General features: G+C 46.4%; 1 protein-coding gene across 1 annotated transcript in view; it reads right to left on the reverse strand.

Moving 5' to 3' along the window:
• The window catches only part of LOC309331090 (beta-galactosidase-1-like protein 2), a 62,800-nt gene extending 49,817 nt beyond the window's left edge, over positions 1-12,983 (reverse strand). The window contains exons 1-2 of the mRNA XM_081843094.1: positions 12,619-12,983; positions 2,961-3,017 (exon numbers count right to left, since the gene is read on the reverse strand). Of these exons, the coding sequence (XP_081699220.1) occupies positions 2,961-3,017; positions 12,619-12,968 (407 nt within the window). The 5' untranslated portion in view covers positions 12,969-12,983. The remainder of the gene's footprint in view (positions 1-2,960; positions 3,018-12,618) is intronic.
• Positions 12,984-14,262: the final 1,279 nt, after the last annotated feature.

Raw genomic sequence — 14,262 nt, forward strand, 5'->3', positions numbered from 1 at the left:
TGCCTTGGATAGCTGCATCTAGCATGTGTTATGGGTTCACCAACCCTGTTGTATGGAGGATGATGATGATGATGATGATGATGATGATGTATACACACACAACTCAAGTCTAAGTTTGAACAATCTGTGACCCATCAGTCAGTCAGTTAGTCAGTCAGACAGATTCTTACCCTTATGTTCCTCCAAAAGGTTACAGAATTGACCCTGCCTTATCCTCACAATCCTGTGAACTACATTACAGTGAAAGATAGTGTCTGGCCATAGGTAACCCAGTGAGTTCCATAGCTAAGGAAACATCCAACATGGTACAACACTGGTCCACCAAGGGCTAGACACACACACACCCCTCCCCATCTTTTCAAGAATCCAAAATAGAAGTTTTTCTGAACCCTTAGTGAGCGATGTTCAGCTTTGGGGTGACAGTATTACTTATGTAACCTGGTGATCTAATTATGCAGTGTGGCTTATTACTCTTAAGTGCAGGTAGATTTAATGGCCACGGCATCACAGGGCATAATGCAGTTGTGTGCACTTACATTGCCTCGAGCAGGAGATGCTCTAGAAGTATTACTTAGCAGATCAAAGATGTGCAGAGTCCTTGCTACATAGGAGAGAGGGGCTCTATGCAACGGGGGAGGGGGACTGCTGAGGACATGGGCATTGCAAGATACATTGAAGGACTCAGGGCACTCCATGATACAACCTGGCATAAATGCAAATTTATATGTAAATATGCCTCTGGGAAATGAAGATGATGGGTGGCTGGCATCTCACCAGAATGGTGTTTTGCAGCACACCCAGTAGCCATAAAAGCAACATTTTTGCAGTCGTTGATTTATTAAAGTATAAAAACAGGTGCAGGAGATCTGGGGCCTGGCTGAGGACTAGTTAAATTGGGATGAGAATTCCTCACACAGGTCACATTCACACCATGTATTTCAAACACTGTGATACCACTTTAAACAATCATGGCTACCCACAAAGAATTCTGGGAGGTGTGGTTTGTTAAGTGTGATGTGAGTTGTTAGAAGGCCCTCCAGACCCTTCCTAGAGCTACAACTCCCAGAGTTTCTTGGAAAGAGGGACTGATTGTTAAACCACATTGACTCTTGGTAGCTCTACAAAGGGAATAAGGAGGTCCCCTAACAACTTTCAGCATGTTTAACAAACTATAGTTCTCAGAATTATTGGGCGAATATCAGACTTTTTATGAGTGCTTTAAATGAATGGTTTGACCATGGCCATAATGTTTTCTCACCACTTTGGTCACTGTTCACCTGCTTTCCTTTTTGCCTTCTTATTTGCCTTATCTGCCCACATCTTATTCATGCCACCCTGCCCACTGGCTTCCCAGTTCACGAAGCAAGTTGCCCAGTTTCTCCCATCTTGCCTGTCACCTTCTTCCCATTTCATAGATGCAAGAAACCTTTCGTTTTATTTTTCGCTCTGCACTCATTACTAGAAAACAACTTTTTATGATACTGGCTATGACAGCATTTCCCAAACATGGTGCCCCCAGCTGTTTTGGGCTGCAACTCCCACCAGGTCAGAAGACCATCATCCCCAAGCTATAATAATAATAATAATAATAATAATAATAATAATAAGTCAGCTTGCAGTTGTAAGAGTACCATCTATCCAGGCTCCAGCAACATTGAGAAAGGCAGCTTGCAGCCCATGGAACAGGAAGGCAGTTTTCAAAATGGCAGGCCTTTTCAAGTAGGTTAATGGGAACATTGTTTTCAGACTCCATGAAAATACAGAGGGTGTGGTGGGAGTTTGAGTTCTGCCATGTTCATTTTCCTCACACAACCAAACAGTTTGCTTCTCCCCACTCCCACTTCATGAGACAATGAGATAATACTAGACAGCTAATAAGGAACTTGGATATTGAAACAAAAAACTGTCTAGCTGTACTAATAGTATAGATAAGCAGGGATCCTGAGGGCTCCATACAGGCTTCCCCGTTTATACCACAGCATCAGATGCTCTCTGGAAAATATCTTCTGAAAGAACCCACCAGATTGCCATCCAATGCAGCTCAAGGTGTTTATACAAGCACTTCCCTTAAGTACAGTACGCAGTGGATTCTCACTGGCAGTCCTTACAATGCCCTATAACAAAGCAGGGCATTCAGATTATCCCCACAGTGAAGAAATTTGTTTGTGGTGGAGCTGAGATTTGAACCAGCGGCTTCCTACCACCCAACCGCCATTGCGATCAATGGAAATCACAGAGGCCACACATAACTGGACTGCCTGTGTGGGTTTCCCACTCCTCTCCACTCGCAGTTTAGTTCCTTGAATGTTACCTCCCAAGTGACGGTGGGAAGCAGCGTCAAGCATGCTTGCTGACTGTAAGCCAGGTATGGGGAACCTGTGGCCCTCCAGATGTTTTTGAACTCCAGCTCTGGTCAGCCCCAGCAAGCATGGCCAAGAGTCGGATATTATGAGAGTTGGAGTCCAACAACATCCCCAACTCTACTATAAAGGGCAAATGAAAACTGAACTGGACAGATTCCAAAAATGCTTTCCCACCAGTTGTAGGAGAAGCCATAGAGGAAGTATTTACAGTGGTGACTGCATGGGTTGGGATCCTCTTTCCAGACAGAGGGAAAGGAAGACCTATATGTAGCGTTGTATCTGGCCTCCTAAATCTCAGGATCTCAAGTTGAACACCCACAACAGGAACAAGCTACACCATACAGTGCTAGACCCTGGACAATATATAAATACCGTTTCTAGGCTAAACACACAGGATTTGGGGAGAGACATCACAATTCAGGGTAAAGGGGAAGAAGCCTCTCTCTTGCTGGCACAGTCTAGCGAAAGGAGACTAGCAAAGAGTAAAAAAGAAGCATTTGGTGAGGAAGGGATATGAGTTCTGAACTACAACACAGCATCAAGGAAACTAAATCTGAAACTTGGAAATCCTGACCACACAGATAGTATAGATAGTACCTCTGAACCTCCTCATCCCTACAGGCCTCCGAAACAACAGGCAGGCAGGGGATATACCTGGAAAAAGAAGTTCGCATTAAATGTGGCATGTCTGAATTGGGAGTTCCAGCAAGAAATGACAAGCTAGCATTCCCCGGTGATAAGTTTAAAGTCCAGCATTCCCAATGCTACAGATTTTGCTGCTTTCCTTTTTTAAAGGGATTGTTTCATCGGTGGTGCCACAACTCCAGGATTCCTTCTCCAGGGACATCCAGCAGACACCTTCTTGATGCATTTGCAGAGAAGCTGTCGAAATGCTTTTATGTACACAGGCATTTTGTCATTTTAATTCACTTGCCTCACCGCTCACCCTGCTGCTGCCTTTCAGTGTTGGTTTTATTGATTGTGTGGCTGCTATTCCTAACCGATTTGTTTTACCAAAAATGCCAGAGGGTGCACATGCAGAAAAACGGCCCACGGACTATATTAAATAAACAAATAAATAAAAAATTAAGTTTGCCAGTTCGGGTTCAGGCTGGGGCCTCTGCCAAAGCATGAGAAACAATGGGCTGGATGCAAACTTAGTCATGTTTAGAGGAGATGTACGGAAATAAATGGCACTGAAGTCCCATTCTCCATAATGTTTCATTGGACAAGACGTGATTGCTATGCAAGCAGGGCGTGAGGAAAAATCATTTAAGTCAGATGTACAAAAAATAAGCTGATCATGTAGCCACAAAGTATGCAACACCACCAGTCTAATTTGTTTTTTGTTATATATTTCCTTATCCCCTTCTGTTTTGCACAATATATTGCCTGATTTAGATCTGCCCCCAGCTGAAATACATGTAATAGTTACCCTTTCCTATCCTATTTTACTCTCTTTCTATTGTCTGTTGAAAACTTTTAGATTTGAAGTCCCGTAAAGGCAGCAACCTGGTTTGGTGGCGGTGTTTTGTTCTTGTGCTACTATTAGCAACCTCCTACCTGATATTGTGTGGGAATTCTAAGAAACAAACAAAAAGAATCAGTGAGGTTTTGACATCCGGGGTAAAAATCAGTGCAGTTTGGAAAGGCTGAACCCACCATCTTGATTCAAAATGGCCCCCAGTTGTATCCAAACACAGATGCAAACCTGCTCCTCAGTCCCAAGAACCATCATGGAAAAGTTGGTTATAGTATCTTTACGAGGTATACGGATGCATAGTGAACATGCAAGCAACTTTCCAAAATATACAGCAGATTTTAAGCTGGGATGGTCAAATAGCAGCTTGCAGACTGGATCCGAGATCCATCAAGTGGTCCTAGCTGAGTCAGAACAAACTGCCCACTGTTCAAACAAGTGTTTTGAACACTTGTTTAAAAAAGGTCAGGCAGGGCAAGTCTGTTTCCAAAAGTTTGAGGACCTACCCTCAGCAGGCCACTCCCACTTTGTACAATGCAAAGGGAAGAACCACACAGCTTAAATAATAGGCTTAGTCAATTGTTACTTTGGACAAGAAACTCTCTGTAACCTCCAAAGTGACTGACTTATGCTTTCTACTTACACGAGGGAGCATTTAGCAGAACTGTGGGTTTTATAAAGGCTTCTGCTCACCTTCCAGGAGACACAGAGCAAAAATAAACACGAAGCACAGAATCTCAGCACAATTAAAGCACATCAAACCATTACTTTATCTCTCTCTCTCTCTCTCTCTATATATATAGCAGGTGTTTGGAAGGGGGGTGGCATATGGTTTTCCCACCTTTCAGGATCCACAAGTTTCCCAAATACTGTATTCCAAGCCCCATAAGAACAGATACCCAAAAATCCCCGCAGAGATTAAACACCCTCAGGAGAGCTAAAAAGATACACCTGCAAAGACCGGCTTCAAAGTCAGGTGGGATCCAGGACACAGAATGAGTTATGGGGACAGGCTTGTCATCCATCAGCGCTTTGATGGATATATATCTAAAAGCAAAACAATCCCCCACCCACCACACTAGCAGCACCAAGGCTGACATGAGCTACTATTAGCCTGACACAGGAACTGATTTATAGCTCTGGCGATCCATCTTTCCTTGCACATTACTTTTTATGATCGACAAGGAGTGGTTGTATTATGTGTAGCGCTTCTTTTAAAGCCTTTAAATCATATCCCGCTAGATATGGCATCACTCTCCAGTAATGCCTACCCCCCCCACTCCCACCCCCCACTGCCATAGCCACCCCACTTGAAGTCTGCTTAGGAAAAATTTCCCCTGGCAGTGACTGCCTCAGCAAAATTCTGGCTTTCTCTCTGTTTCTGTGCTATGAGATCTCAGCTCTTACTCGGTAAAACACCCACAGGGACACATGAACATCCCCAAACCAGTCTCTTGTCGTCTCTCCCATTCCATCTTTAATCTGTATTTATGGGTTATTATTATTTTTTAATGCTATTGCGTTTATATCCCTCCTTTTCCTCTACAGAGCTCAAGACGGCATACATAGTTCTCCTCCTCCCCATTCTATCCTCACAACAGCCCTGTGGGGTGGGTTGGCCTGAGAGTGAGTAACGTGGGATGCAATCGGATTTTCGGATTTTCAAAGGATAGGGAGAAGAGAAAGTGTGTGGCAACAGTAGGAGCAGAATGTCACATAGGTGAGGATGAATTGAAGGGGACTTGAGGGGTTCACAAGCCACATTGAGCTAAGATATGGATGGGCCCTAATACTCGGCAGTGGATCCTACCTCCCCCCCCCCCGGGACATAACATCACAGATTACCGTAATTCTTACTTAAACTCCTGTAAACCTTGACCAGAATATACATTACATTTAAAGGCCTTATTAAAAACCCATCTCCCCACTGACCTTAGGGCTATGTTTATTACTCAACTTTAACAGGTCACAGATAAGAATAGCTGTGACAGCGTTCTTTGGAGGAGAATGAATCTACAAGCAAGAGATGACGACAGGCAGACAAGAAAGAGTCTGAGCTGGTTGGAAGATGACTCTGGAAGAGTAAGAATTATGAAGCAGGACAGAACTGGCTCCTGCAGGAAGAAATATGTGCTGATATTTGTACACACGCACACCAACCAATCTCCCTAAGGAAATCTGCGTAAGGATTTATGCTCACAGATCCCTTGCTGAATCAGGAGCAGTAGGCACAAATCAGGTATGCACCTCGATATATGTACCTGAATGAGGCTGCAGCATTGATAAGGAACTTGGCAGCATTGGTGAGGAACTTGTGGCCCTCCGGATGTTGCTGGACTACAACTCCCATCATCCTTGACTAGCAATCATTCTGGCTGAAGAGGCTGATGGGAGTTAGGAGTCCAGGGACATCTGAAGAGCCACAAGTTCCCCACCCTGGGATATGAACTATATGGCTCTGAATGGGACTCTTACAAAAGTTCAAATGTGCATCCCCACCAATGATCTCAAGCAACTACTCACACAATGGCATCTTGCACAGGTCCTATTGGTGTTAAGTTCTTGGGAGAACTGCAGTAGGTCAGACTGTGCCATATGCTAGATTGCATTGCTAGCAGCCTCTCTATGTTCCCATTCTACTTATGAGCAATAAACTTCTCTAGCCAGCAACCAGGTCCCATGAATCTCCAGGTCTTAAAAAAGAGACAGCTAGCAAATTATTTTAATAAAAGGGGGTGGGGAGAACTGGAAGGATGAATGCAGTTTAATGCTTTCACCCAGAAATGAAGGTAGGGCAACTCTGTGCAGCCCAGAAGGCTGGAGTAATGGGCAGGAACCCAACTTTTTCTGCTTTTATCACTTTGCAAACCCCCATCTACATTGATGGAACTAAATCGACATCAGCCTATTTTGCCTCAGGCTCAATTCTGCCCTTTTCTAGTAGCAGATGGCAGGTTTAGAAAGGCTATCTGCTACTTCATAAAATCACAGCATTGTTTGTTTTAGAATTGCTCTTTGTTTCTTTGTGTGCATGCCCTGTTTCCTAGATTCCTTCATGCTTGCTTTGCTGCTTTGTTTGCACTGTGCAGGGTCAATGACAGATATTGTCTACACCTTGCTGGAGAAGATAGTGCTTTGTTTGTACCTCACAAAGCGATAACAAATTAACGACATTACCGTACATTACTACTGCTCTTGCTAGGCTTTTAGTGGTGGCTGGGGGAGTAATTAAAACATGTGGGCTCTGAACAGCACCAAATCTGCCAGACCTTAGAGCTCCAAAGAACAATACTAGCCTCTACTTTGTAGTGGACCAGCCTCCTATTTAGCAGCTCACCTGCAGGTGACCAGAAATTTCACATAGGTGACTGAGTGGGCTGGTGCAGGAGGGACAGGTCATTCCATCCCTCCTCTATCCATCCTTTTGGTAGAAGACTCATTGTTTACGAGCCTGCTAAGATGCTGCCTTGCTATGCTGGTGGCCAACACAAGCTACCAGTCTTTTAGCAAGATAATTTGTGATCCCATTTACAAGGCTGTTACATATTTTAAAATGAAAGTTTTATAAATCACATAGAATTGTTCACCTGGCAGAACATGTATAAAACAAGGGAGGGAAATGGGGTATATTCTGGGAAACCCAAAGGGTTGTGTCGCATGCCAATCCATCCAAATGTGTCTTCAGTAGAAACCATAGCTTGCTTGTCCTGTAAACAGTATCCCAAAGGAAACAGAAAGCTTACAAGCATTCTACAACTGCCCATAGCTTTATCCGAGGGCTGAATTACACTTTAGTCTTGATATTTTGTAAAACCAGATGCCAAGTCATACAAAAAAGATTGTGTGTGTCTGTCAAGCAAGAGCAGGTGAAAAGGACGGCGGGGGGGGGGGCACTACTGAAAGGATACCAGAAATAGCAGGATGACACAGGGCCCCAGTATGCCAATGTTTCAAAATGAAGAGCAAGCGGCAGTCTTTAGTACACAGATTTCTTTCTATCACCTCTGCTACCTGAAAAGTTATAAAATCTCAACCATATCGGTTCACTGCTAGCACTGAACATTGTGCAGCTAGGGAACAGATGATTATAAACCCACATAAAACAACAAAGGAGCATAAACTATCAGATCATAAGTAAGCAAAGACACCCCTCAATCAGCAGTCTTTTCTTCCACAACCACAATGGTAAGGGGGGGCTGTCTCTTTGGAGCCACATACACAATCACACCCTCCAGGTTAATTTAAGGCAGAATACCTACCACCATAACCTAATAATGTTGCTTAGTTAGAGTCACACTCTATAAGCATAATGTGAAAGAGAGGGAGGGGGAAATCCTCTCCTATTCCCCACTGTGATCATCAAAATGGAACAGCAGCTCGTCAACAGGTCTGATAATCAAGATGTTTCTCTTCCTTAATTTATAACTAGTATCTTGTAAACTTTGACTTGACCTTGCGTTTGGCACTGCCTAGCGAAGCGCTCAGCCCAGCCCAGCTTCATGCAGCCTCACAGCTTAGGGGAGTTAGAACCATAAAACAATGAGATAAAACAATAAATTAAAACAACAAAACGAAGCACTAAAAGGAGTTAAGAAATAAAATTGAAGAGAAGATAAAAACAAATGTTAAGGGTTGGTTACAGAGCAGAAACTTGCCTTCGAGTTGGCCTTACAGCTCAAAAGCCTGCTTCAAGCATTCAGCAGTGCACTAACATCTGAAGTGTATTTAATCTGAGACACACACCAGGAGAAACTGACTGCTTGAATTACCTGGTTGGCAGTTTCTAGAAGATCAGCCTGAATTGTATATGTCTTGTTTATGTGGGATTTTTCTAGGTTTGGCTTGGGTTAAAGCTGGTCAAGGCTGCAATCCTAGACACACTTGAAGCTCCACTTCTCGAACCTCACACATGGGGTACCTGTGGTCGTCTGGATGTTGTTGGTCCCCAATTTCCCTTAGCCTCAGTCAACAAGGCGAAGGATGCGAGTCATCGAGTCCAACAGCATCTGCACAGCCACAGGTTCCCCACCACTGCGCCAAGTAAACATGTTTAGGTTTGTGCTGCAAGTTTTATAGTGACACAGTAAGTGATCATGTAAACCGCAAAATGCAGTTATTCATGACCTAAAAAGAAAAATGCATTCAGGTACAATAAACCAGTACATTTCCTCTCACCGGCTGCCAGACAACCACTTGAGAAATATTGCTTGTCTCTTTAAACATGCTGATGCACCGGAAGGATATAAAGCTGCTGAGATGCCAAACCTTTCACCAGTCCCTTCGCTCCCCTTCCTTCCCTGCCTACTGTTGATAGAACTGAAGTCCTACTTGTCACACCAGACAGGAGAGGAGAGTGGGCTAAAAGGCCAGTGCAGGATCAATGTGAGGAATATAGTCAAAAGAGGAGATTAGAAACCAAAAAGGATTGGATAAATTCATGGAGTATACGGCTATCAATGTCTACTAGCCCCACAAAAGCTATGTTCTACCTCCACTATCGAAGACAGTACGCTTCTGAATACATTGCTGGGAATCACCAGTGGGAAGAATGCTGTTGTTAATCAGGTTTCCCACAGGCATCTGGCTGGTCACTGTTAGAAAAGGATGCCGGACAATATCAGCCACTGACCTGATCCAGCAAGAATCTTCTTATGTCCAGGGGGTTGTAGCCAAAGTAGCACTAAGTTGCTGGTTTCATCAATGCTAGGATTTCTCAGTGCACAACAGAATATTCTCCCTCCCTCTTTCCTAGTCCTGAATCTATTATGAGTTTTCCCCAGCCCTGGATAGCAGATCTGGGTGGAGGGGACATGCAGGGGTAATGCTAGGACGGGAGGGAGAGACAGAGTTGGTCTAATTGAACTAGTGGTGATTCTTGCAAATGCACAGCTAATTAGTTGAGCACCGCCTTTAATGTTTAAAAGCAACAGGATCTCTGGGCTGCATTGTGGCAACTCCGCGTTGCTGTATGGAAACAAGTGTCTCGTAACAATGAAAGGCAGCCTTTTATCTAACAATGAACCTGGAAGCCATAGGTGACAAGGAGTTCTCTGAAGGCCAGTGAGCGAGTTGGTCGTTCCATCCAGCCTGCTTAGAAGCCAGTGTTTTACTAGCCTGCTAAGAAGCCACTAGTCTACATTTCCATGCTAGCCTCAGAAGGCAGGAGTGTGCTTCCCCTTTTCTATGGAAATGCAGGCTATTAGTCTCTTCTTAGGCTAGTGAACATTTTAATTTATTTTTTTAAAGCTAGTAACTTTTGTGGGTTTCCTTTTAAGGCTGCATAAGGAGTCTGGCGCTGTGGGTAAAACCTCAGCGCCTAGGACTTGCCGATCGCATGGTCGGCGGTTCAAATCCCCACGGCGGGGTGCGCTCCCGTCGTTCGGTCCCAGCGCCTGCCAACCTAGCAGTTCGAAAGCACCCCCGGGTGCAAGTAGATAAATAGGGACCGCTTACCAGCGGGAAGGTAAACGGCATTCCGTGTGCTGCGCTGGCTCACCAGATGCAGCTTGTCACACTGGCCACGTGACCCAGAAGTGTCTGCGGACAGCGATGGCTCCCGGCCTATAGAGTGAGATGAGCGCACAACCCTAGAGTCTGGCAAGACTGGCCCGTACGGGCAGGGGTACCTTTACCTTTTCCTTTACCTTTAAGGAGTCTTGCACCTTGCAGAAGTGGGAGGTTACTGGAAAACTATTTTTTTATTATTATCAAAAATTGCACTGGTAGTAATCTAAGTGAGGAGCTGGATTGCACCCAATGGCCAGAGTCACCCAAATAACATTAGAGACAAAAGGCTCTTCCTACATGCATGCCAAGAGCCTTTGGGCAATCAGGTTGTTTCCTCACTGAACACAAGGAAGAGCTGTGCATGCATAAGGCCCTTTCTTGCTTGGCCAGTGGGCACAATCCCAGACTCTCTCATATGTTCAGTGCTGTACATGTGTCATGTGTAAACATGGCTCACTATCTTCCTGTTATAATGATTTACAACTTCTCAGAGTTCTTAAGACTGAATTTGTGTCCTGTAAACTCTTGAGCTGTATACATGGCATACATTTAAAGCACATCCCCCACCCACCCCAAAAATCCTGGGAAATGCAGCTTACCCTTCACAGTGCTACAACTTGCCAGCACCCTTAAGAAACTACAGTTCCCAGGATTGCTTGGGGGTTGGGGTGTGCTTTAAATGCCTTGGTCTTGAGCTAAGGAGAGAGGTAATGTGAATCTTTGATGGAGGGCTGCAGAGGCAAACTGCCTAGAAAAGCACAATCAATCAAGCCAGGCTGCTTACAAATGTTCCAATATTTCAGATGAGAACAGGGACACACTCATATCGTTGTTAACACTCACCCACCCTTCTGCATATTGCAGAAGTTCCTTCTTCCTCTCTGAACTTGTTTTCCTTGGAATTGTCCATCTGACACTGACTTAAGAGGATGGAGGAAGTTTCTCATTTTGGTTAAAGATATACTAGAAAACTTTCAGTTCTCTCTCCTATGATTCTCAAAAAGAACTAAAGTACACTGGAGAGCACCTTCCTGTCTATGTATGTGCCCTGGAGTGACTATACATGCCCCAGTTCAAAGATTTAATGGTTAGAGACCAGGGTACAGGCAGCAAGCTTGAGAAATTGCAAATGGACCTTCTCAGACATTTTTAAAAATGCAGTTTAGTACACCATGTTTTTAATAAGTCACCCGTAAAATCAACTCCCATCGTTCTTCACCACTGACCTTGCTGGCATGGGCTAATGTAATATCTTTGCCCAACCTGACGCTCAAACCCACAACCCTGAGATTTAGAGTCTACCACTCTACTGACTATTCAGGCTCTGCTGAATAGGGGCCACTGGAGAGAATTGCTGATTTCTGAACCAACCAGCTGGTCATTTCTAGTCAGTTGACAAACGTATCTGTCAATTAATATGGTTGTGTACAATTCTGAGGGGAACTAGACTCGCAGATCTCCTTAGAGAAGTTCTGCAAAATAAGTCCTGCAACTTGGGGTGCCTTTTTTTTTTTCCTATCTCTAAGATCATTAGAGCAGTTTGATTTGCAGAGACAGAGCATGTGAACAGGAAAAGCTTCACGATAGCCATCTTCAAATACCTAAAGGGCTGTCACATGGAAGATGGAGCTAGCTTGTTTTCTCCTGTTCTGGAGGGTAGGACCTGAACTTCAAGTTACAAGAAAGGAGATTCCCACTAAATGTCAAGAAGAACTTTCTGATGGGAAGAGTTGTTTGACGGTGGAACTGACTCCCTTTGGAGGTGGCAGCCTCCCCTTCATTGAAAGGTTCGTAGCAGAGGTTGGATGGCCATCTCTCATGAATGATCTAGTTGTGCAGGGGGCTGGACTAGATGACCCCTGGTTCCAGTCCAACTTGTCCAATTCTATGACCAACCTTGCGAGGTAGGTTCACTCTTAATACCTAAAGCAACCTTATGCTGTACATAATTTGGACAGGTGGGGGAAGGGGGGCAGAGGACCATGGTGAAAACATGTTCCATTGAAGGTGGGTGGGGGTCACCCTAGGAGTAAAAGAGGAGAAGCCTGGATTTAACCCCCTCCCACTAGAATGGGGCTGGGAGGAAGAGGGATGAAGGGTCTATGGGCGCTCCAAAGGGTGGATGGAATGGGGGGGGGGTCTTTTGCCCATACATGGGCATGGGCGGAGCCCTCCTAGGGAAGGGCGGGGCTCGGCCGGCAGGAGGCGGGGCCAGATTAGCATATCGCGTCCAGGCCCCGCCCCTTTCTCCTCAGCGGCTCCTCTCACCTGCTTAGCACGACGATGGCCAACACCAGCAGGAAGGCGCCCGCGAAGAGACGCCGCCGCCGGCGCCCCCCGCAGCTCCACATGCTTTGGAGGCGGCCCGGCGCAGCCCCGGCTCCGTTACCAGGGACTCCGACTGGCGCTACCATTGGCGGCGCCGTTACTAACACGGGCGCCTCCCATTGGAGGGAGGGAGGCACCTTCGCTCGGTTGTCGTTGGCCGCCGCCGAAGCGCCGAGAGCGAAGGGCGGGAGCGTCGGCCCGGTCCCTCCAGGCGATTGGCCGGTGTCGCGCCGCGGGAGGCGGGACCAGTCTATCGTTCCTGATTGGGCGGGCGTTCCCCCGTCGATCATGCTTCGCTCTCTGCATTCTAAGGCTCCCGCTCTCCCACCTGTTCCCCCTCGCGAGCGCCTTAGCCTGGCGAGGTGCCATGCCGTGCAAAAGGCAAAGGGGCGGGGTGGACAGAAGGCGATGCTGGAGCTCTGCACATGCTCAGAGGCTGAGCGATCCTGGGCAGCCGGCTTGCCCGTTGGCAGCTGGCCGCCTGCACGCTCAGAAGTGGAGCTGGACTTGGCAGGTCACTCTTCCTTGGGGGTAGCTGCCGGAGTGCACTTTGCACATGCTCAAAGGCTCCGTGCACCTGGGCAGTTGTCTGCCAACATGCTGGACTGAGCAGGTCACTCTTCCTTGGGGGTAGCTGCCGGAGTGCACTTTGCACATGCTCAGTGGCGTAGCGTGGGGGGTGCAGGGGGGGCCGGCCGCACCGGGCGCAACATCTGGGGTTAGGGCAAATCCACGGGTTAGGGGGCGCAAATCCACGGGTTGGGGGCGCAAATCCATGGGTTAGGGGGCGCAAATTACTTGCCTTGCCCCGGGTGCTGACAACCCACGCTACGCCACTGCACATGCTCAAAGACTCCGTGCACCTGGGCAGTTGTCTGCCAACATGCTGGACTGAGCAGGTCACTCTCCCTTTGGGCGGGCGCTGTAGTACACTCTGTATGATGCTGCGAGTGGCTGGGCAGCTGCCTGCCCTTTGGCAGATGGTTGCCAGCATGGTTCAGAAGTTGGGTTGGAGCAGGCGACTCTCCCCTGGGATCAGTTGCAGCGGTGCATTTTTCACCTGCTTGGGGAACATGGGCCCGACTGGAGAGGGCGACTTTTCATTCCGGTGGTTGCAGGAGTGCACTCTGCACAGGCTCAGCAGCACCCTCTTTATCTACACCGTCAACGCAGTCCTGCTAAACAGGTTTATTAAGGCAGAGCTCTGAGGGACATACACACCTGGGTGACTCAACAGAATTGACTGATAAGCTTTTCTTGGATAAGTCAGGAAATTGCAAGTGAGGGGCTGGGATGTAGCCCTCCAGAAATAAAGCTTCATGCACACAGAAAGCTAGCATAGAAACCCTCAACGTTATCTGCTAGATTTCTCCATGTACAGAGTATTTTATGCGAGTGTGTGTGGATTCGGGCATATGCACAAGGAAAACATTCAGATATGCAAACCCTTAGCTCCAGTCTGAAACCGTATCTTATCAGAAAAGCTGCTGCTACTTGATTTCCTGTGTTGCTACTGAGTAATCTTAGACTCTGAACTTAATAGTACATCCCATCCCTGCCTTTTTGAGATGTTTCCTAGTTCAC

The sequence above is a fragment of the Podarcis erhardii genome (genome assembly GCF_964252035.2).
Source record: "Podarcis erhardii genome assembly, chromosome: 16".
In the NCBI taxonomy this organism is placed as follows: Eukaryota; Metazoa; Chordata; class Lepidosauria; order Squamata; family Lacertidae; genus Podarcis; species Podarcis erhardii.